This window comes from Oncorhynchus keta, chromosome 25 (genome assembly GCF_023373465.1).
Source record: "Oncorhynchus keta strain PuntledgeMale-10-30-2019 chromosome 25, Oket_V2, whole genome shotgun sequence".
NCBI classification, from domain to species: Eukaryota; Metazoa; Chordata; class Actinopteri; order Salmoniformes; family Salmonidae; genus Oncorhynchus; species Oncorhynchus keta.
The window spans coordinates 37,828,344-37,851,447 of NC_068445.1; the positions used below are offsets into that span (position 1 = coordinate 37,828,344).

General features: G+C 43.2%; 1 protein-coding gene and 2 long non-coding RNA genes across 7 annotated transcripts in view; 2 read left to right on the top strand and 1 right to left on the bottom strand.

The window, feature by feature from the left end:
• Positions 1–23,104, bottom strand: part of LOC118378690 (E3 ubiquitin-protein ligase znrf3-like) — a 249,180-nt gene that overhangs the window by 32,935 nt on the left and 193,141 nt on the right. For both annotated transcript variants that reach the window (XM_052479230.1, XM_052479229.1), the window contains exons 3-4: positions 14,715–14,789; positions 2,750–2,881 (exon numbers count right to left, since the gene is read on the bottom strand). In XM_052479230.1, the coding sequence (XP_052335190.1) occupies positions 2,750–2,881; positions 14,715–14,789 (207 nt within the window). The remainder of the gene's footprint in view (positions 1–2,749; positions 2,882–14,714; positions 14,790–23,104) is intronic.
• Positions 10,120–11,831, top strand: LOC127911750 (uncharacterized). The gene is made up of 3 exons (XR_008079198.1): positions 10,120–10,343; positions 10,380–10,631; positions 11,802–11,831. It is a non-coding gene; the product is annotated as an uncharacterized LOC127911750 (long non-coding RNA).
• Positions 10,878–11,685, top strand: LOC127911753 (uncharacterized). 4 transcript variants are annotated; one of them, XR_008079204.1, is made up of 3 exons: positions 10,878–10,973; positions 11,298–11,405; positions 11,658–11,685. It is a non-coding gene; the product is annotated as an uncharacterized LOC127911753 (long non-coding RNA). The 4 variants fall into 4 exon arrangements; XR_008079203.1 differs by lacking the exon at positions 11,658–11,685 and adding an exon at positions 11,622–11,649; XR_008079202.1 differs by lacking the exon at positions 11,658–11,685 and adding an exon at positions 11,586–11,613.

The window sequence follows — 23,104 nt, forward strand, 5'->3', positions numbered from 1 at the left end:
TGAAACAGTCTGGAATGATGGGATTACCACTGAAGCAATGGAATGATCACTGAAACAGTCTTACAATGACAGAATGACAACTGACACAGTCTAGAATTATATAATGACCACTGAAACAGTCTGGAATGATATAATGACCACTGAGACAGTCTAAAATGATGAAATGACCACTAAAGCAGTCTGGAATGATATAAGGACCACTGAGACAGTCTGGAATGATATAATGACCACTGAGACAGTCTAGAATTATATAATGACCACTGAAACAGTCTGGAATGATATAATGACCACTGAGACAGTCTAAAATGATGAAATTACCACTAAAGCAGTCTGGAATGATATAAGGACCACTGAAACAGTCTGGAATGATCACTGAAACAGTCTGGAATGATTGAATGACCACTGAAACAGTCTGGAATGATTGAATGACCACTGAAACAGTCTGGAATGATAGAATGACCACTGAAACAGTCTGGAATGATTGAATGACCACTGAAACAGTCTGGAATGATTGAATGACCACTGAAACAGTCTGGAATGATTGAATGACCACTGAAACAGTCTGGAATGATTGAATGACCACTGAAACAGTCTGGAATGATTGAATGACCACTGAAACAGTCTGGAATGATAGAATGACCACTGAAACAGTCTGGAATGATCACTGAAAAAGTCTGCAATAACAGAATGACCACTGAAACAGTCTGGAATGATCACTGAAAAAGTCTGCAATAACAGAATGACCACTGAAACAGTCTGGAATGATGGAATTCCCACTGAAACAGTCTGGAATGATATAATGACCACTGAAACAGTCTGGAATGATATAATGACCACTGAGACAGTCTGGAATGATGGAATGACACCTGAAACAGTCTGGAATGATATAATGACCATTTAAATAGTCTGTAATGATCACTGCAATAGTCTGGAATGAGGGAATTACCACTGAAACAGTCAAGAATGATATAATGACAACCAAAACAGTCTGGGATGATGGAATGACCACTGAAACAGTCTGTATTGATATAATGACCACTTCACAGTCTGGAATAATCACTTAAACAGTCTGGAATGATGGAATGACCACTGTAACAGTATGCACTAATCATTGAAACAGTCTGGAATGATGGAATGATCACTGAAACAGTCTGGAATGATGGAATAATCACTGAAACAGTCTCGAATGATGGACTAAACACTGAAACAGTCTGGAATGATGCAATGTTCACTGAAACAGTCTGGAATGATGGAAAAACCAGTGAAACAGTCTGGAATTATGGAAAAACCACTGAAACAGTCTGGCATGATGTAATGACTACTGAAACAGTCTGGAATGATCCCTGAAACAGTCTGTAATGATGGAATGACCACTGAAACAGTCTGGAATGATGTAATGACCACTGAAAACAGTCTGGAATGACCACTGAAACAGTCTGGAATGATGGAATGACCACTGAAACAGTCTGGAATGATGGAATTAACACTGAAAAAGTCTGGAATGACCACTGAAACAGACTGGAATTTACCACTGAAACAGTCTGGAATGATGGAATTACCATTGAAACAGTCTGGTATGAGGGCATGACCACTGAAACAGACTGGAATGAGGGCATGACCACTGAAACAGTCTGGAATGAGGGCATGACCACTGAAACAGTCTGGAATGAGGGCATGACCACTGAAACAGTCTGGAATGAGGGCATGACCACTGAAACAGTCTGGAATGAGGGCATGACCACTGAAACAGTCTGGAATGAGGGCATGACCACTGAAACAGTCTGGAATGAGGGCATGACCACTGAAACAGTCTGGAATGAGGGCATGACCACTGAAACAGTCTGGAATGAGGGCATGACCACTGAAACAGTCTGGAATGAGGGCATGACCACTGAAACAGTCTGGAATGAGGGCATGACCACTGAAACAGTCTGGAATGAGGGCATGACCACTGAAACAGTCTGGAATGAGGGCATGACCACTGAAACAGTCTGGAATGAGGGCATGACCACTGAAACAGTCTGGAATGAGGGCATGACCACTGAAACAGTCTGGAATGAGGGCATGACCACTGAAACAGTCTGGAATGAGGGCATGACCACTGAAACAGTCTGGAATGAGGGCATGACCACTGAAACAGTCTGGAATGAGGGCATGACCACTGAAACAGTCTGGAAGAACAAATCAGATACACATCATGTGTTGATGACTAATAAACACACACAGGGATTGAATAACAGAACTGGGCACATAGTTGTACCCCTGGCTATATCCATTGATAAATTGAATTGTGTGAAATTGAAATGTGAAATAACTAAGAATAGAGAGTGGCTCAGATTTCCCTGTTAGAGTGTCTTCCCATGTCTGAAGCTGTTAGCTGTGGGACTCGAGTCAGTCAATGCTTTGTGAAGTGTGACAGTAGGGTTTAAATGGGAGTCATAATAACTAAAATATGTCTTGGCTTGTGTATTCACTTGCAATTGTGCGCACACACACACACACACACACACACACACACACACACACACACACACACACACACACACACACACACACACACACACACACACACACACACACACATAGCCTACATGTTAAAGCGTTGGTCCATCTGTCGATGTGCCCTTGAGCAAGGCACTTACTCTAGGGGCACCGTGCTACTATGGCTGACCCTGTAAAACAACGCATTACACTGCACCTATCTGGTGTATGTGACAATAAAACATCTATATATATTTTTAATGTTTACCCTCGGTGGTCTGTGCTGGATCCTGGCGCGGGCCACTTTCTGCTTGTTGACTATGTTCATCAGCTTAACAGCATCGGCCCCTTTCACATAAACCACCGGCCTCTTCAGAGGGTCCTCTGCTAACTTGTTTAGCTACAGGAGAGGAGAACACACAGACACGCACATTAGGAGAGGAGAACTAACACACACACAAGGACATTTACTGTATACAGGACAACACACACGTTAACTTTAATGATGGATAACAACTGTGTGCTCATCTTCAACATAGTCTCTCATTTCATCTCCTGAAGGATGTAGAGAGAGAGAGAGAGAGAAAGAGAGAGAGAGAGAGAGAGACAGAGAGGGAGACAGAGAGAGAGACAGAGAGAGAGACAGAGAGAGAGAGAGAGAGAGAGACAGAGAGAGAGACAGAGAGAGAGAGAGACAGAGAGAAACAGAGAGAGACAGAGAGAGAGAGACAGAGACGTGGAAACTGTGGTCTTCCTCTACAGCGCGAGGGATGGAGGAGGGAGGGATTGAGGAGGAGGGAGAGATGGAGGAGGGAGGGATGGAGGAGGGAGGGAGGGAAGGTGGGAGGGAGGGATGGATGGAGGAGGGAGAAATGGAGGAGGGAGGGAAGGAGGGATGGAGGAGGGAGGGCTGGAGGAAGAGATGGAGGATGGAGGGAAGGCGGGAGGGATGGTGAAATGGAGGACGGAGGGAGGGTGAAATGGAGGAGGGAGGGAGAAATGGAAGAGGGAGGGAAGGTGGGAGGGAGGGTGAAATGGAGGAGGGAGGGAGAAATGGAGGTGGAGGGAGGGAGTAATGGAGGGGGAGGGAAGGAGGGAGAAATGGAGGAGGAGGGGGAGGGATGGGGTGGAGGGAGGGAGGGAGTAATGGAGGAGGGAGGGAAGGAGGAAGGGAGAAATGGAGGAGGGAGGGAAGTCAATTAATTGTATGTTCTGTATTTGGCCGTATTGGACACAGACTGGACATAGAGCTTCTCTCTCTCTAGTCTGCCTCAACACGGGGGCCCCACAAGGGTGCATCCTCAGCCCCCTCCTGTACTCCCTGTGACTATTAAAACTTACCCTAACCAGAAACCATGGATAGATGGCGGCATTCGCGCAAAACTGAATGCGCGAACCACCGCATTTAACCATGTATAGATGACTGGGAATATGGCCGAAGTCTCAGAGGGTGGGTCGCTCAGCCTAACGCATCATTGCGCATCATTGCGCATCATTGCGTTACGCATCATTAACACACTGACTGCCTTCCAGGGCACCTACAACACCAGGTGTTGCAGGAAGGCCAAGAAGATCATCAGGAACCCCAGCCACCCGAACCATGGGCCGTTCTCTATGCTTCCATCACTCACACGTGGCCAGTATAGGAGCATCGTGGCAGAAACTGTCAGACTGGCCAATAGTTTCTAGCCCCAGACCATCAGGCTGCTGAATAGCCACCACTAGTCAGCTACCTGTTCTCCCAGTCCCCCCCTCCCCCACAATGGACAGTTACCCTGCCCCTACCCCATATGGACATGTAAATGGTTACATTTGTAAATATTTTTTATATATATTATTATTTAGATTATTGTTTTATTCACTTGTCTTTTTGACCTGCAGTGTTGGAGCTTGGAGCTGAATAATTTCATTGTACCCAGCAATTACATCTGTAACTAATAAACTCATCTAATCAGTTTCTCTTTCGGCCTCCGTCCCTCCCTGCCCTCCGTTCTCTCTACAGTCTCTCTAGTGGGACTCCTCCATTGGACTGAGCCTCTCTGTTGTCTGCTCCCTCCCTGCCCTCCGTACCCTCTACAGTCTCTCTAGTGGGACTCCTCCATTGGACTGAGCCTCTCTGTTGTCTGCTCCCTCCATGCCCTCCGTACTCTCTACAGTCTCTCTAGCCCTCCGTACCTCTCTGTTGTCTCTCTAGCCCTCCGTACTCTCTCCAGTCTCTCTAGCCCTCCGTCCCTCCCTCCATGCCCTCCGTACTCTCTACAGTCTCTCTAGTGGGACTCCTCCATTGGACTGAGCCTCTCTGTTGTCTGCTCCTGCCCCAGTCTGTCATTTAAAATCCCAGGGGAAATACCAGAGATATTCACCATTTCTATTTCTTCCCCTGTCCCTCCATGTTTCCAAGTTAATTATGCTCTCTCCATTAATGTATAGCGTCTGCAATTTAACATCTCTGCCTCTGTTTCTGTTATTTTCCCCTGCAAGAGAGTCAATATAGACCAGGCTCTCAAAGGGCTAACACTGCTAGCATTGATGTCAATGTGATATTGCCCTCCGTTATGCTATACGTAAAGTCTCTATACACCAGATACCTCACGATAAAGGACAGTATATTGTTGCTACCTGAGTTCAACCAAGGTACCAGAACTAAAGAACAAACTGAATGTGTATAGAAGAGATTTTCTCAATGTCAAACGGAACGTCAATAAAGTGCCTCTCCATGATCAAAAACCAACAAGTTTAACTCCGCATTAAAGACTTTGATAATAAAATACATCAAGTTAGTAGATAGATCATGTAAACAGGGAGAAAAAGAGGTCAAAAACATTAACTTCATAACCCTCCCTTGCTCCTAATTTCACCCGGAGGATATTAACTCTCTCTAACTCCTCCCCCCTCGGCCTTGTGTCTGTGCCGATTGGTCAGCTGCAACTCGAAACCCCTCTCAGGGGAATTTGACCTTGAGGGTCACGCTGACTTTCATGTGGTCCCCTCGCAAGCCTTTTATCTCTGCTACACTTCTGCTTACAGCCTGGAGGCCTGAACACAGAGGAACCTGCATGTCCGGGCCTGGTGCTGTGGGCCTGGCTGAATACCACAGGAGAATTCTTCTCGCTCTCTCTGACAAAGCTGCTACTGCCTCTCCCTGCTGCCGCACCAGTGGAGGTGAGACTTCTGTATCACAGGCAGGAAGAGAGCTCTTTTCTGGATTTTGATCATTACCGTGTATCGGTCTAATCCTGCTCTGCATGCATTATTTGGTGTTTTACACTGTGGATATTTTTTCAGAATTCTGCATGCAGAGTCTCAGTTTGGTGTTTGTCCCATTTTGTGAATTTTTGGTTGGTGAGCGGACCCCACACCTCACAACCATAAAGGGCAATGGGTTCTATAACTGATTCAAGTATTTTTTGCCAGATCCTAATTGGTCTCTCTCTCTCTCTCTCTCTCTCTCTCTCTCTCTCTCTCTCTCTCTCTCTCTCTCTCTCTATATATATATATATATATATATAGAGAGAGAGAGAGAGAGATATTCAATTGACTTTATTGACATGGCAAGTTCATTACAGTTTTTCTCAATTGCTAAAACACTAAAACCACAAAGTTCTCAGTTGCCTGGACTCATTTAGCTAATTATGCAGTCTGTTGTCAATACCTTAAACCATTTCACATGGTAAAACACAATTTGCAGATCTCACTTAGACCTTTCAGCAAACCTCTAAACACATTCTCATTCTCAAAACACACGCTGCACTCTAATGCACATGTCATCCATACTGGTAAACACAAGTGGCAACAATCAAATACAAATAGAGAACACATGTCATTGATTGAACACAACCACTCAAAATTGATTTAACCTGTTTCAAATGATGTGACACAACCAATATAAGCCAGTTCAGAGAGCAAACAGGTTGTTGAAGGTGGGAAGGAGAAAGTCTGAGAATGGATACTGTAGTACAGTGCATTGTAGGCTGTATACTGTACAATGGATGAATTGTATGGCCCTGAACATTGTGCTTACCATTTATTACAGTAACAGTACTGACTGCTCAATAGATTTTGACTGGTTGCAGGTTCATATCAACAAAGAACAAGATTTACAGTATCACAGAGACAAAGGACAAGTTTGTGAGATGCAGGGTACAGTACTGTAAAAATAGGGGTACAAGGAGGAGGAAGAACAAAAAACTAAATTGCAAAGAGCAAAGCAGAGTAGTAGTTTCTGATCCATTTTGAGCTACTATGATAGAACATGTTTTCGTTCATCAAAAGACGATGGAAAAATATGAATATTTTTTTAGATTAAAAATGTACCTCTCCCTGAGAATTGTATGTTTTGAACAATGTGTTTTCTATTTTATGGGGTATTGTTTACTGATTGCTTGAGAGTGTATATTATTTTGATCACTTTGTTTATGATTTGAGAGCAGTGTTTGATTTTGAACACAGGTAAAACTGTTTTGAGGCGAATGTTTCCCTTTGCGAGAGGAGTCAGAGGTTATGTAAATAGTGCTTGAAGATGAGGTTTTATGTTTAATGTTGCCAGAGGAGTCAGAGGTTATGTAAATAGTGCTTGAAGATGAGGTTTTATGTTTAATGTTGCGAGAGGAGTCAGAGGTTATGTAAATAGTGCTTGAAGATGAGGTTTTATGTTTAATGTTGCCAGAGGAATCAGAGGTTATGTAAATAGTGCCTGAAGATGAGGTTATGTAAATAGTGCTTGAAGATGAGGTTATGTAAATAGTGCTTGAAGATGAGGTTATGTAAATAGTGCCTGAAGATGAGGTTATGTAAACAGTGCTTGAAGATGAGGTTATGTAAATAGTGCTTGAAGATGAGGTTATGTAAATAGTGCCTGAAGATGAGGTTATGTAAATAGTGCTTGAAGATGAGGTTATGTAAATAGTGCTTGAAGATGAGGTTATGTAAATAGTGCCTGAAGATGAGGTTATGTAAATAGTGCTTGAAGATGAGGTTATGTAAATAGTGCTTGAAGATGAGGTTTTATGTTAATAGTGCTTGAAGATGAGGTTATGTAAATAGTGCTTGAAGATGAGGTTTTATGTTTAATGTTGCCAGAGGAGTCAGAGGTTATGTAAATAGTGCTTGAAGATGAGGTTTTATGTAAATAGTGCCTGAAGATCAGAGGTTATGTAAATAGTGCTTGAAGATGAGGTTATGTAAATAGTGCCTGAAGATGAGGTTATGTAAATAGTGCTTGAAGATGAGGTTATGTAAATAGTGCTTGAAGATGAGGTTATGTAAATAGTGCTTGAAGATGAGGTTATGTAAATAGTGCTTGAAGATGAGGTTATGTAAATAGTGCTTGAAGATGAGGTTATGTAAATAGTGCTTGAAGATGAGGTTATGTAAATAGTGCTTGAAGATGAGGTTTTATGTTTAATGTTGCCAGAGGAGTCAGAGGTTATGTAAATAGTGCTTGAAGATGAGGTTTTATGTTTAATGTTGCCAGAGGAGTCAGAGGTTATGTAAATAGTGCTTGAAGATGAGGTTATGTAAATAGTGCTTGAAGATGAGGTTTTGTGTTTAATGTTGCCAGAGGAGTCAGAGGTTATGTAAATAGTGCTTGAAGATGAGGTTTTATGTTTAATGTTGCGAGAGGAGTCAGAGGTTATGTAAATAGTGCTTGAAGATGAGGTTTTATGTTTAATGTTGCAAGAGGAGTCAGAGGTTATGTAAATAGTGCTTGAAGATGAGGTTTTATGTTTAATGTTGCGAGAGGAGTCAGAGGTGATGTAAATAGTACTTGAAGATGAGGTTTTATGTTTAATGTTGCAAGAGGAGTCAGAGGTTATGTAAATAGTGCTTGAAGATGAGGTTTTGTGTTTAATGTTTTCAGGAAATGGAGCAAGGTTTCAGAAATGGTGTTTTAGCAATTGAGAAAAACTGTATTACTTACATTGTCAAAGTATATATATAGACAAATAAAAAAAAAAATATATAAAAAAAAATATATATATTTATATATATATAGTATATACATATTTATATATAAATACATGGTGGGACCAACAGCAATAATAATAGTAGTAGTGGACATGGGTTTACCATTAACAACAACTACAACAACAATATTAATCAGAACAACAATACATTAAAGCAATGATAGTAGACCAGTGTCAACATGACTGAGAAGACATGACATGGTATGAAAGACAAAACAAAACAAGATGGGAAATATTATCGACATTACATTGCATGACATTGCACTTTTCACTGGCTGTCCCTCAGGTTGTGGCAGGAGGACACATATTTGGCTGCCAAAACCGCACATTTTGGCTTTTCACCCAATAAATATTAGATTTTTTCTTGATCTTTTTTTAGTTTCAAAGTCTTTGTATTGAATTATAATTTGGGGAAAGAAATATTATCTTAGGTCTGAGTATTTGTCACAGTGTAATAGGAAATGCAGCTCTGTCTCTACCTCTCCCCTGGAGCAGAGTGAGCCTGTCCTCTCTGGGCAGCCAGGTTTGTCTGTGACGACCGGTCTCTATAGCCAGACTGTGCTCACTGAGTCTGTACCTCGTCCGTGTTTTCCTCAGATTTCGATCAGTCACAGTGGTCAGATAGTCTGCCACCATGTACTGTCTGTTTAGAGCCAAATATCATTGAAGTTTACTTAGATTTTTTTGTGGTGTCTTTCCAATAGGTGATATATTTTTATTTTTGTTTTGTGATGACTTGGTTGGGCCAGATTTTCTGAGTGCTGTCCTGAGGCTCTATGGGGTTGGTTTGGGTTGGTGAACTGAGCCTCAGAACCAGCTGGCTGAGGGGACTCTTCTCTTGTTTCATCTCTTGACATTGTAGAGCTGTGTGATTAAATGTTTTGGGGTCACTTGTTTTTAGATGGTTGTAAAATGTGATGTCTCTTTTTTCTATTCGAATGAGGAGGGGGTTTTGGCCCAATTCTGCCCTTATTTTGAGTTTTTCTTTGCACTTGCAATACAGTCTTGCAAAACTCTGCATGTAGTATTTCCATTGGATGTTTGTCCCATTTGGTAAATTAATTATTAGAGATTGGACCCCATACTTCACAGCCATATAGAGCCTTTGGTTCTATAGCCGATTGGAAAATGTTGAGCCAGATTCTAATTGGAATTTTGATTTTAATGTTCCTTTTAATGGCATAGAATGCTCTTCTTGCTTTGTCTCTCAGCTCATTCACAGCCATGTGAAAGCTACCTGTGTTGCTGATATTTAGTCTTAGATATGTGTAGTTGTTGGTGTTCTAACAGAACTGTGTCCAAATATAATTTATATTTGTCATCCTTATTTACAGACCTTTTTTGGAATATCATTATATTCAGGTTTTTTTTAGGTTAACGGTCAGAGCCCAGGTCTGACAGAACCTGTGGTTAACGGTCAGAGCCCAGGTCTGACAGAACCTGTGGTTAATGGTCAGAGCCCAGGTCTGACAGAACCTGTGGTTAATGGTCAGAGCCCAGGTCTGACAGAACCTGTGGTTAACGGTCAGAGCCCAGGTCTGACAGAACCTGTGGTTAACGGTTAGAGCCCAGGTCTGACAGAACCTGTGGTTAATGGTCAGAGCCCAGGTCTGACAGAACCTGTGGTTAACGGTCAGAGCCCAGGTCTGACAGAACCTGAGGTTAATGGTCAGAGCCCAGGTCTGACAGAACCTGTGGTTAACGGTCAGAGCCCAGGTCTGACAGAACCTGTGGTTAACGGTCAGAGCCCAGGTCTGACAGAACCTGTGGTTAACGGTCAGAGCCCAGGTCTGACAGAACCTGTGGTTAATGGTCAGAGCCCAGGTCTGACAGAACCTGTGGTTAACGGTCAGAGCCCAGGTCTGACAGAACCTGTGGTTAACGGTCAGAGCCCAGGTCTGACAGAACCTGAGGTTAATGGTCAGAGCCCAGGTCTGACAGAACCTGTGGTTAACGGTCAGAGCCCAGGTCTGACAGAACCTGTGGTTAACGGTCAGAGCCCAGGTCTGACAGAACCTGTGGTTAATGGTCAGAGCCCAGGTCTGACAGAACCTGTGGTTAACGGTCAGAGCCCAGGTCTGACAGAACCTGTGGTTAACGGTCAGAGCCCAGGTCTGACAGAACCTGTGGTTAATGGTCAGAGCCCAGGTCTGACAGAACCTGTGGTTAACGGTCAGAGCCCAGGTCTGACAGAACCTGTGGTTAACATTAATGTCAGAGTCCAGGTCTGACAGAACCTGTGGTTAACGGTCAAAGCCCAGGTCTGACAGAACCTGTGGTTAACGGTCAGAGTCCAGGTCTGACAGAACCTGTGGTTAACGGTCAAAGCCCAGGTCTGACAGAACCTGTGGTTAACAAAACAGAGCCCAGGTCTGACAGAACCTGTGGTTAACGGTCAGAGCCCAGTGGGTAAATGTGGTCTGACAGAACCTGTGGTTAATGGTCAGAGCCCAGGTCTGACAGAACCTGTGGTTAACGGTCAGAGCCCAGGTCTGACAGAACCTGTGGTTAACGGTCAGAGCCCAGGTCTGACAGAACCTGTGGTCAATGGTCAGAGCCCAGGTCTGACAGAACCTGTGGTTAACGGTCAGAGCCCAGGTCTGACAGAACCTGTGGTTAACGGTCAGAGTCCAGGTCTGACAGAACCTGAGGTTAATGGTCAGAGCCCAGGTCTGACAGAACCTGAGGTTAATGGTCAGAGCCCAGGTCTGACAGAACCTGTGGTTAACCGTCAGAGCCCAGGTCTGACAGAACCTGTGGTTAATGGTCAGAGCCCAGGTCTGACAGAACCTGAGGTTAATGGTCAGAGCCCAGGTCTGACAGAACCTGAGGTTAATGGTCAGAGCCCAGGTCTGACAGAACCTGTGGTTAACGGTCAGAGCCCAGGTCTGACAGAACCTGTGGTTAACGGTCAGAGCCCAGGTCTGACAGAACCTGTGGTTAATGGTCAGAGCCCGGGTCTGACAGAACCTGAGGTTAATGGTCAGAGCCCAGGTCTGACAGAACCTGTGGTTAACGGTCAGAGTCCGGGTCTGACAGAACCTGAGGTTAACGGTCAGAGCCCAGCTCTGACAGAACCTGTGGTTAACGGTCAGAGCCCAGGTCTGACAGAACCTGTGGTTAATGGTCAGAGCCCAGGTCTGACAGAACCTGTGGTTAATGGTCAGAGCCCAGGTCTGACAGAACCTGTGGTTAATGGTCAGAGCCCAGGTCTGACAGAACCTGTGGTTAATGGTCAGAGCCCAGGTCTGACAGAACCTGAGGTTAACGGTCAGAGCCCAGGTCTGACAGAACCTGAGGTTAATGGTCAGAGCCCAGGTCTGACAGAACCTGTGGTTAACGGTCAGAGCCTAGGTCTGACAGAACCTGTGAAGATGATCTAGGTGCTGCTGTAACCCCTCCTTAGTGGGAGACAGCAGCACCAGGTCATCTGCGTACAGCAGACACTTGATTTCAGTGTTGTGTAGGGTGATACCAGGTGCTGCCGATTCTTCTGTGTTTTTGCCAATTCATTAATTTTTATTTTTTATTTTTTTTATTTCACCTTTATTTAACCAGGTAGGCTAGTTGAGAACAAGTTCTCATTTGCAACTGCGACCTGGCCAAGATAAAGCATAGCAGTGTGAACAGACAACACAGAGTTACACATGGAGTAAACAATTTAGCAAGTCAATAACACAGTAGAAAAAATGGGCAGTCTATATACAATGTGTGCAAAAGGCATGAGGAGGTAGGCGAATAATACAATAATGTAGTAAATAGTGTTGGACTTATTGGGCAGCCCTGTTTCACTCCCCGTCTCTGAGAGCAGAAGTTTGTTTGCCTGTTTGCCAATTTTAACCGCACATTTGTTTTTAGTGTACATTGATTTAATAACATCATATGTTTTCCCTCCAATACCGCTTTCTATTAGTCTATAAAAAAGACCTTCATGCCAAATTGAATCAAATGCTTTCTTGAAATCAACAAAACACGAGTAGATTTTGCCTTTGTTTTTGGTTTACTTGTTTATCAATTCGAGTGTGGAGGGTGTAAATGTGGTCTGTTGTACGATAATTTGGCTTCTGGTGTAGTCTGCTATTTATAATACTGCAGAGAATTTTCCCCAAGTTGCTTTTAACGCAAATTCCTCTGTAATAATTTGGGTCAAATTTGTCTCCATTTTTATAGATTGTGATCAATCCCTGGTTCCAAATATCGGGTAAAATACCTGCAGTGGGGAAAATGTTGAAGCGTTTGAGTATAGCCAATTTGAATTTGTGGTCTGCATATTTGATGATTTCATTTAAAATAGCATCTGCACCACAGGCCTTTTTGGGTTGGAGAGTGCGTAGTTTTTCCAATAATTCTTCTTCTGTAATTGGGGTATCCGTAGGATTCTGATAGTCTCTGACTGCTGATTCAAGGATTTGTAATATGTCTTGTTATCTTTTTGTTCTGGGCTCTTTGTTATATTGCTGTAGAAAGTGGCAGCTCTGGCCTTTAGCGCAGTGCGGATGTAGTAATCCATGGCTTCTGTTTGGGATGTGTATGGTACCAGTCAAAAGTTTGGACACACCTACTCATTCAAGGGTTTTTCTTTATTTGTACTATTTTCTACATTGTAGAATAATAGTGAAGACATCAAAACTATGAAATAACACATATGTAATTATGTAGTAAACAAAAAAGTGTTAAACAAATCTAAATATATTTTAGCCACCCTTTGCCTTGATGACAGCTTTGCACACTCTTGGCAATCTCTCAACCAGCTTCATGAGGAATGCTTTTCCAACAGTCTTGAAGGAGTTCCCACATATGGTGAGCACTTGTTGGCTGCTTTTCCATCACTCTGCAGTCCAACTCATCCCAAACCATCTCAATTGGGTTGAGGTCGGGTGATTGTGGAGGCCAGGTCATCTGATGCAGCACTCCATCACTCTCCTTCTTGGTCAAATAGCCCTTACACAGCCTGGAGGTGTGTTTTATGGTCATTGTCCTGTTGAAAAACACATCATAGTCCCACTAAGTGCAAACCAGATGGGACGGCGTATCGCTGCAGAATGCTGTGGTAGCCATGCTGATTAAGTGTGCCTTAAATTCTAAATAAATCACAGACAGTGTCACCAGCAAAGCACCCTCACACAATCACACCTCCTCCTCCATGCTTCACGGTGGGAACCACACATATGCAGAGATCATCCGTTCACTTACGTATGACAAAGACATGGTGGTTTGAACCAAAAATCTCATCAGACCAAAAGACAGATTTTCACCGGTCTATTGTCTATTGCTCGTGTTTCTTGGCATAAGCAAGTCTCTTCTTCTTATTGGTGGTAAAGGTGATCTAGAGTTTTTTCGGCTCTAGTTGCACAGGTGACATGCTGGTAGAAATGAGGTAAGATGGATTTCAGTTTTCCTGCATTAAAATTAGCGGCCACTAGAAGTGCCTCCTCTGGATGAGTGTTTTCTTGTTTGCCTATGACATCATACAGCTCGTTGAGTGCTGTCTTAGTGCCAACACCAGTTTGTGGCAGTGAATAGAAGGCTACGAAAACTATAGATGAAAACTCTATTTGTAAATAGTGTGGTCTACAGCTTATCATGAGACACTCTAAATCAGGTGAGCAGAATCTCCAGACTTCATTAATATTAGAGATTGCTGCTGTTGTTAACAAAGAAACACACCAACCCCCTCGCTGCCGTTCTGTCCTGCCGATGCATAGAAAGACAAGCTACGTGAATATTATCCATGGCCTTGTTCAGCCAAGTTTCCTAGAAACATATTACAGTTCTTCAGGATAGTCTTGAACGAAGCTCGCCCAGTTTGTTCTCTGGTGGTTGTTCATTCACTAGTAGCACATCGGGAAGAGACGGTTTATTTACAGTTGCAGTTTCATCAGGGTGCCCGTATGTAGTCCTCTATCGCCGTCTCTTTCTCTTCAGAGTGTCGGGGAGGGAGGGCCTGGTCCGAGGTGAGCAGTATGTCCTGCTCTGACAGACCCTTGAAGAAGAAATCTTCATCCAAATCAAGGGTAGTGATCACTGTTCTGATGGCCAGACACTCTTTTCGTTCATAGAAAACGATGGCGGAAACACTATGTAAAAATGTAGTTAAGAACCGCGAAAAACACAAAAAATAGCAGAGCTGCTCAGGTGCCCGTTAAATGGCCGCTATACATTCCACCACCATTCTTGAGTGGAGACTTGGAATGTGAGTGCCCAATGGGTGAATGGAAACATGGAAACCGTGTGTGTGTGTGTGTCTGTGTGTGTGTGTGTACTGACCTGATCAATGGCATCAGAGTTTTCAGACACGTCAAAAATGACAGCCGTCGCCCCTCTCTGAACTGCTCGCTTCGCCTACAGGGAGAACAACAGTCATTAGAGACACAGAGAGAACAACAGCCATTAGAGACACAGAGAACAACAGCCATTAGAGACATAGAGAACAACAGCCATTAGAGACACAGAGAGAACAACAGCCATTAGAGACACAGAGAACAACAGCCATTAGAGACACAGAGAGAACAACAGCCATTAGAGACACAGACAGAACAACAGCCATTAGAGACACAGAGAACAACAGCCATTAGAGACACAGAGAGAACAACAGCCATTAGAGACACAGAGAACAACAGCCATTAGAGACACAGAGAGAACAACAGCCATTAGAGACACAGACAGAACAACAGCCATTAGAGACACAGAGAGAACAACAGCCATTAGAGACACAAAGAGAACAACAGCCATTAGAGACACAGAGAGAACAACAGCCATAAGAGACACAGAGAGAACAACAGCCATTAGATACACAGAGAGAACAACAGCCATTAGAGACACAAAGAGAACAACAGCCATTAGAGACACAGAGAGAACAACAGCCATTAGAGACACAGAGAGAACAACAGCCATTAGAGACACAAAGAGAACAACAGCCATTAGAGACACAGAGAGAACAACAGCCATAAGAGACACAGAGAGAACAACAGCCATTAGAGACACAGAGAGAACAACAGCCATAAGAGACACAGAGAGAACAACAGCCATTAGAGACACAGAGAACAACAGCCATTAGAGACACAAAGAGAACAACAGCCATTAGAGACACAGAGAGAACAACAGCCATTAGAGACACAGAGAGAACAACAGCCATTAGAGACACAGAGAGAACAACTGCCATTAGAGACACAGAGAGAACAACAGCCATTAGAGACACACAGAGAACAACAGCCATTAGAGACACAGAGAACAACAGCCATTACAGAGACAGAGAGAACAACAGCCATTAGAGACACAGAGAGTAACAGCCAATAGAGACACAGAGAGAACAACAGCCATTTGACACACAGAGAACAACAGCCATTAGAAAGACACAGCCATTAGAGAACAACAACCATTAGAGACACAGAGAACAACAGCCATTAGAGACACAGAGAACAACAGCCATTAGAGACACAGAGAACAACAACCATTAGAGACACAGAGAACAACAGCCATTAGAGACACAGAGAACAACAGCCATTAGAGACACAGAGAACAACAGCCATTAGACACACAGAGAACAACAGCCATTAGAAAGACACACAGAGAACAACAGCCATTAGAGACACAGAGAACAACAGCCATTAGAGACACAGAGAACAACAGCCATTAGAAAGACACAGAGAACAACAGCCATTAGAGACACAGAGAACAACCGCCATTAGAGACACAGAGAACAACAGCCATTAGAGACACAGAGAGTAACAACCATTAGAGACACAGAGAACAACAGCCATTAGGGACACAGAGAGAACAACAGCCATTAGAGACACAGAGAGTAACAACCATTAGAGACACAGAGAACAACAGCCATTAGGGACACAGAGAGAACAACAACCATTAGAGACACAGAGAGAACAACGGCCATTAGAGACACAGAGAGAACAACAGCCATTAGAGACACAGAGAACAACAGCCATTAGAGACACAGAGAGAACAACAGCCATTAGTGACACAGAGAACAACAGCCATTAGTGATACAGAGAACAACAGCCATTAGAGACACAGAGAACAACAGCCATTAGTGATACAGAGAACAACAACCATTAGAGACACAGAGAGAGTAACAGCAATTAGTGACACAGAGAGTAGCAGCCATTAGAGACACAGAGAGAACAACAGCCATTAGAGACACAGAGAGAACAACAGCCATTAGAGACACAGAGAGAACAACAGCCATAAGAGACACAGAGAGAACAACAGCCATAAGAGACACAGAGAGAACAACAGCCATTAGAGACACAGAGAGAACAACAGCCATTAGAGACACAGAGAACAACAGCCATTACAGAGACACAGAGAGAACAACAGCCATTAGTGACACAGAGAACAACAGCCATTAGAGACACAGAGAACAACAGCCAATAGAGACACAGAGAACAACAGCCATTAGAGACACAGAGAGAACAACAGCCATTACAGAGACACAGAGAACAACAGCCAATAGAGACACAGAGAACAACAGCCATTAGAGACACAGAGAACAACAGCCATTAGAGACACAGAGAACAACAGCCATTAGAGACACAGAGAACAACAGCCATTAGAGACACAGAGAACAACAGCCATTAGAGACACAGAGAACAACAGCCATTAGAGACACAGAGAACAACAGCCATTAGAGACACAGAGAACAACAGCCATTAGAGACACAGAGAGAACAACAGCCATTAGAGACACAGAGAACAACAGCCACAGAGAGAACAACCATTAGACTCTTAGTCTAAGTTTTGGGCTCAAAAATCTTTTGAGTCATCACCTCAGATAGTTTCACATTCAATATTTTTCAGATCTGATTGGTCAATAGCCCAATTAGTGAAAAAAAGATCAGAATTGGGCTGCCTGTCTAAACGCAGCCAGAGAGAAGAACAACCATTAGAGACACACAGAGACCAGTAGTTTGAACATAATTTACCAGTCCAAAGTTTGGACACACCTCATTCAAGGGCTTTTCTTTATGTTTGACTATTTTCTTCAATGTAGAATGAAAGTAAAGATAGCGAAACTATGAAATAATACACATGGAAACATGTAGTAACCAAAAAAAGTGTCAAAATGTAATATTCTTCAAAGTAGCCACCCTTTGACTTATTGACAGCTTTGCACACTCTTGGCATTCTCTCAACCAATTTCACCTGGAATGCTTTTCCAACAGTCTTGAAGGAGTTCCCACATATGCTGAGCACTTGTTGGCTGCTTATCCTTCACTCTGCGGTCCAACTCACAACTAACCATCTCAATTGGGTAGAGGTTGGGTGATTGTGGAGACCAGGTCATCTGATGCAGCACTCCATCACTCTCCTTCTTGGTCAAATAGCCGTTACACAGCCTGGAGGTGTGTTGGGTCATTGTCCTGTTGAAAAACAACAGGACAGTGTCACCAGCAAAGCACCCCCACACAAACCCGATGGGATGACGTATTGCTGTAGAATGCTGTGGTAGCCATGCTGGTTAAGTGTGCCTTGAATTCTAAATAAATCACAGACAGTGTCACCAGCAAAGCACCCCCACACCTCCTCCTCCATGCTTCACGGTGGGAACCACACATATGCAGAGATCATCCGTTCACTAACTTTGCATTTTACAAAGATATGGCGGTTGGAACCAAACATCTCAAATAAGTACTCATCAGACCAAAAGACAGATGTCAACTGGTGTCCATTGCTCGTGTTTCTTGGACCAAGCAAGTCTCTTCTTCTTATCGGTGTCCTTTAGTTGTGGTTTATTTGCAGCAATTCGACCATGAAGGCCTGATTCACACAGTCTCCTCTGAACAGTTGATGTTGAGATGTGTCTTTTACTTGAATTAAGAAGGAAAGAAATTCTACAAATTCACTTTTAAAAAGGCACACCTGTTAATTGAAATGCATTCCAGGTGACTACCTCATGAAGATGCTTGAGAGAATGCCAAGAGTGTACAAAGCTGTCATCAAGGCAAATGGTGGGTATTTGAAGAATCTCAAATATAAAATATATTTTCATTTGTTTAACACTTTTTTGTTTACGACATGATTCCATATGTGTTATTTCATAGTTTTGATGTCTTCACTATTATTCTACAATGTAGAAAGAAAACCCCTTAAATGAGTAGGTGTCCAAACGTATGACTGGTCCTGCATATCAACTCCAACTTAGTTCACTTGAAGCCAATCTTGAAACAATAACTTTGCAGTAGTGAGATAATGTCAACAAGAGTTAGTTTTAGTTTTAGTAAGGTTAAGGCTACCTCGGTGGTAAAGCAATATATTTAACCAGTTTGTTTTCCCCAAAACCTCACTCTCACTCCCAGCCACCAGAGGGGGTTGTGTGACTTTGAATGGCCTGAATCCAGCAGACAGCTAGGCCCAGCAGCAGAGAGGGACAGAGAGAGAGAGAGAGAGAGAGAGAGAGAGAGAGAGAGAGAGAGAGAGAGAGAGAGAGAGAGAGAGAGAGAGAGAGAGAGAGAGAGAGAGAGAGAGAGAGAGAGAGAGAGAGAGAGAGAGAGAGAGAGAGAGAGAGAGAGAGAGAGAGAGAGAGAGAGAGAGAGAGAGAGAGAGAGAGAGAGAGAGAGAGAGAGAGAGAGAGAGAGGAACAGAGAAAGAGAGAGAGAGAGGGAGATTGAGAGACACAGAGAGAGAGGAACAGAGAAAGAGAGAGAGAGAGAGATTGAGAGACACAGAGAGAGAGAGGGACAGAGAAAGAGAGGGAGAGAGGGGGTTATGGAGACAGAGAGAAATAGAGATATATAGACAGAGAGACAGAGAGAAACAGAGAGAGAGGGAGATTGAGAGACAGAGAGAGAGAGAGAGGAACAGAGAGAGAGAGGGAGAGAGATACAGAGAGAGGGATGGAGACAGTCGGCCCCCAGTCCATGGAGAGGTCAACAACTCGATGATAACATTGGAAGGATGAGCACAAGTGGTCTGTCCCTCAACTCTCTTTATACATGATGTCACTAGAGAAAGACCTGTGTCTCAAACGACAGCCCTTTCCCTATAAAGTGCTCTACTTTTCATCAGGGCCCATAGGGTCAAAAGTAGAAATATAAAGGCAATAGGGGACCATTGAGACCACCCTTAAAGCTACATCTGATTCATATTACACCGAACAGTATGGCAGTGTTTTACTCTATGTAGACTACACACCGCACATACATTCAAATGATTTCACATGATGACAAGTACCATTACATTTGGTGGCAGACATTTATGAAAGCTGCATTTCAATGTCAGTGGTCGTTATTCCAATACTAACTAGCATAAAGATTCTCAGAGATCCTTCAACATGATGAGTCGTGCTACAGACGTAGTCTTTGGATGGTGTTTCTGCTTGAGGCAAGAGAATAAGACAAACGTTGGAATCAGCAGAACCCAGAATATCTCTTCACTCAATCCAAAATGGCTTCCCCAACCGACCGTTCCAAATCCATTCTGTCTGAGTAAGGTTGATTCATGGTGCCCTGTTTAGCAGCGTTTTGAAGTCTCAACTAAAAGAGCAGTCAGGATCACATCCTGGTATTATCATGGAGCCCTGTCGGCTCTGTGCCAGATAACATCCAATCAGCCAGCTAGGGGAGGGACATCAGATCAACGTGACAGAGCACAGGGATGTGGCTCTGTTGTCCAGTGGCTGAAAAGTGTCTGAGATGAGCTTGTGTCTATAGGCATTTTAGAGCGAGAGAGAGAAAGAAAGAAATAGAGTGAGAGAGAGAGAGAGAGGAGGGGGGAGAAAGAGAGAGAGAGAAAGAGAGAGAGAGAGAGAAGAGAAAGAAATAGAGAGAGAGAGAGAGAGAGAGAGAGAGAGAGAGAGAGAGAGAGAGAGAGAGAGAGAGAGAGAGAGAGAGAGAAAGAGAGAGAGAGAGAGAAAGAGAGAGAGAGAGGAGGGGGGAGAAAGAGAGAGAGAGACGGAGAGAGAGAGAAAGAGAGAGGAAGCACAGCTGGTCCTTTCAAAACAAGTAATGCTAAATTCAGAGGTAGTATTTAGAAATGTGTGGTAGCATTGAGCAATGTGTGGTAGAACAGATCAATGTGTGGTAGAACAGATCAATGTGTGGTAGAACAGATCAATGTGTGGTAGAACAGATCAATGTGTGGTAGAACAGCGCAATGTGTGGCAGCATTGAACAATGTGTGGTAGAACAGATCAATGTGTGGTAGAACAGAGCAATGTGTGGTAGAACAGATCAATGTGTGGTAGAACAGAGCAATGTGTGGTAGAACAGATCAATGTGTGGTAGAACAGCGCAATGTGTGGCAGCATTGAACAATGTGTGGTAGAACAGAGCAATGTGTGGCAGCAATGAACAATGTGTGGTAGCATTGAACAATGAGAGGTAGAACAGAGCTATGTGTGGTAGCATTGCACAATGTGTGGTAGCATTAAACAATGAGAGGTAGAACAGAGCAATGTGTGGTAGCATTGAACAATGTGTGGTATCATTGAACAATATGTGGTAGAACAGAGCAATGTGTGGTAGCATTGAACAATGTGTGGTAGCATTGAACAATGTGTGGTAGCATTAAACAATGTGTGATAGAACAGAGCAATGTGTGGTAGCATTGAACAATGTGTGGTAGCATTGAACAATGTGTGGTAGCATTGAACAATGTGTGGTAGCATTGAACAATGTGTGGTATCATTGAACAATATGTGGTAGAACAGAGCAATGTGTGGTAGCATTAAACAATGAGAGGTAGAACAGAGCAATGTGTGGTAGCATTGAACAATGTGTGGTAGCATTGAACAATGTGTGATAGAACAGAGCAATGTGTGGTAGCATTAAACAATGTGTGATAGAACAGAGCAATGTGTGGTAGCATTGAACAATGTGTGGTAGCATTGAACAATGTGTGGCAGCATTGAACAATGTGTGGTAGCATTGAACAATGTGTGGTAGCATTGAACAATGAGAGGCAGAATAGAGCTATGTGTGGTAGCATTGCACAATGTGTGGTAGCATTGAACAATGTGTGGTAGCATTGAACAATGTGTGGTAGCATTAAACAATGTATGATAGAACAGAGCAATGTGTGGTAGCATTGAACAATGTGTGGTAGCATTGAACATGGGTGGTAGCATTGAACAATGTGTGGTAGAACAGAGCAATGTGTGGTAGCATTGAACAATGTATGGTAGCATTGAACAATGTGTGGTAGAACAGAGCAATGTGTGGTAGCATTGAATGTGTGGTAGCATTGAACAATGTGTAGAACAGAGCAATGTGTGGTAGCATTGAACAATGTGTGGTAGCATTGAACAATGTGTGGTAGCATTAAACAATGTATGATAGAACAGAGCAATGTGTGGTCGCATTGAACAATGTGTGGTAGCATTGAAGAATGCGTGGTAGAACAGAGCAATGTGTGGTAGCATTGAACAATGAGAGGTAGAACAGAGCAACTTGTGGTAGTGTTGAACAATGTGTGGTAGCATTGAACAATGTGTGGTAGAACAGATCAATGTGTGGTAGAACAGATCAATGTGTGGTAGCATTGAACAATGTGTGGTAGAACAGAGCAATGAGTGGTAGCATTGAATAATGTGTGGTAGAACAGATCAATGTGTGGTAGAACAGATCAATGTGTGGTAGAACAGAGTAATGTGTGGTAGAACAGAACAATGTGTGGTAGAACAGATCAATGTGTGGTAGAACAGATCAATGTGTGGTAGAACAGAGCAATGTGTGGTAGAACAGAGCAATGTGTGGTAGAACAGATCAATGTGTGGTAGAACAGAGCAATGTGTGGTAGCATTGAACAATGTGTGGTAGCATTGAACAATGTGTGGTAGAACAGAGCAATGTGTGGTAGAACAGAGCAATGTGTGGTAGAACAGAGCAATGTGTGGTAGCATTGAACAATGTGTGGTAGCATTGAACAATGTGTGGTAGCATTGAACAATGTGTGGTAGCATTGCACAATGTGTGGTAGCATTGAACAATGTGTGGTAGCATTGAACAATGTGTGGTAGCATTGAACAATGTGTGGTAGAACAGATCAATGTGTGGTAGAACAGATCAATGTGTGGTAGAACAGATCAATGTGTGGTAGCATTGAACAATGTGTGGCAGAACAGATCAATGTGTGGTAGCATTGAACAATGTGTGGTAGCATTGAACAATGTGTGGTAGCATTGAACAATGTGTGGTAGAACAGATCAATGTGTGGTAGCATTGAACAATGTGTGGTAGAACAGAACAATGTGTGGTAGCATTGAACAATGTGTGGTAGCATTGAACAATGTGTGGTAGAACAGATCAATGTGTGGTAGAACAGATCAATGTGTGGTAGAACAGAGCAATGTGTGGTAGAACAGAGCAATGTGTGGTAGAACAGAGCAATGTGTGGTAGAACATAGTAATGTGTGGTAGAACAGAACAATGTGTGGTAGAACAGATCAATGTGTGGTAGAACAGATCAATGTGTGGTAGAACAGAGCAATGTGTGGTAGAACAGAGCAATGTGTGGTAGAACAGAGCAATGTGTGGTAGAACAGAGCAATGTGTGGTAGAACAGAGCAATGTGTGGTAGAACAGAGCAATGTGTGGTAGAACAGAGCAATGTGTGGTAGCATTGAACAATGTGTGGAAGCATTGAACAATGTGTGGTAGCATTGAACAATATGTGGTAGCATTTAGCAACTAAAACAAAACAGTT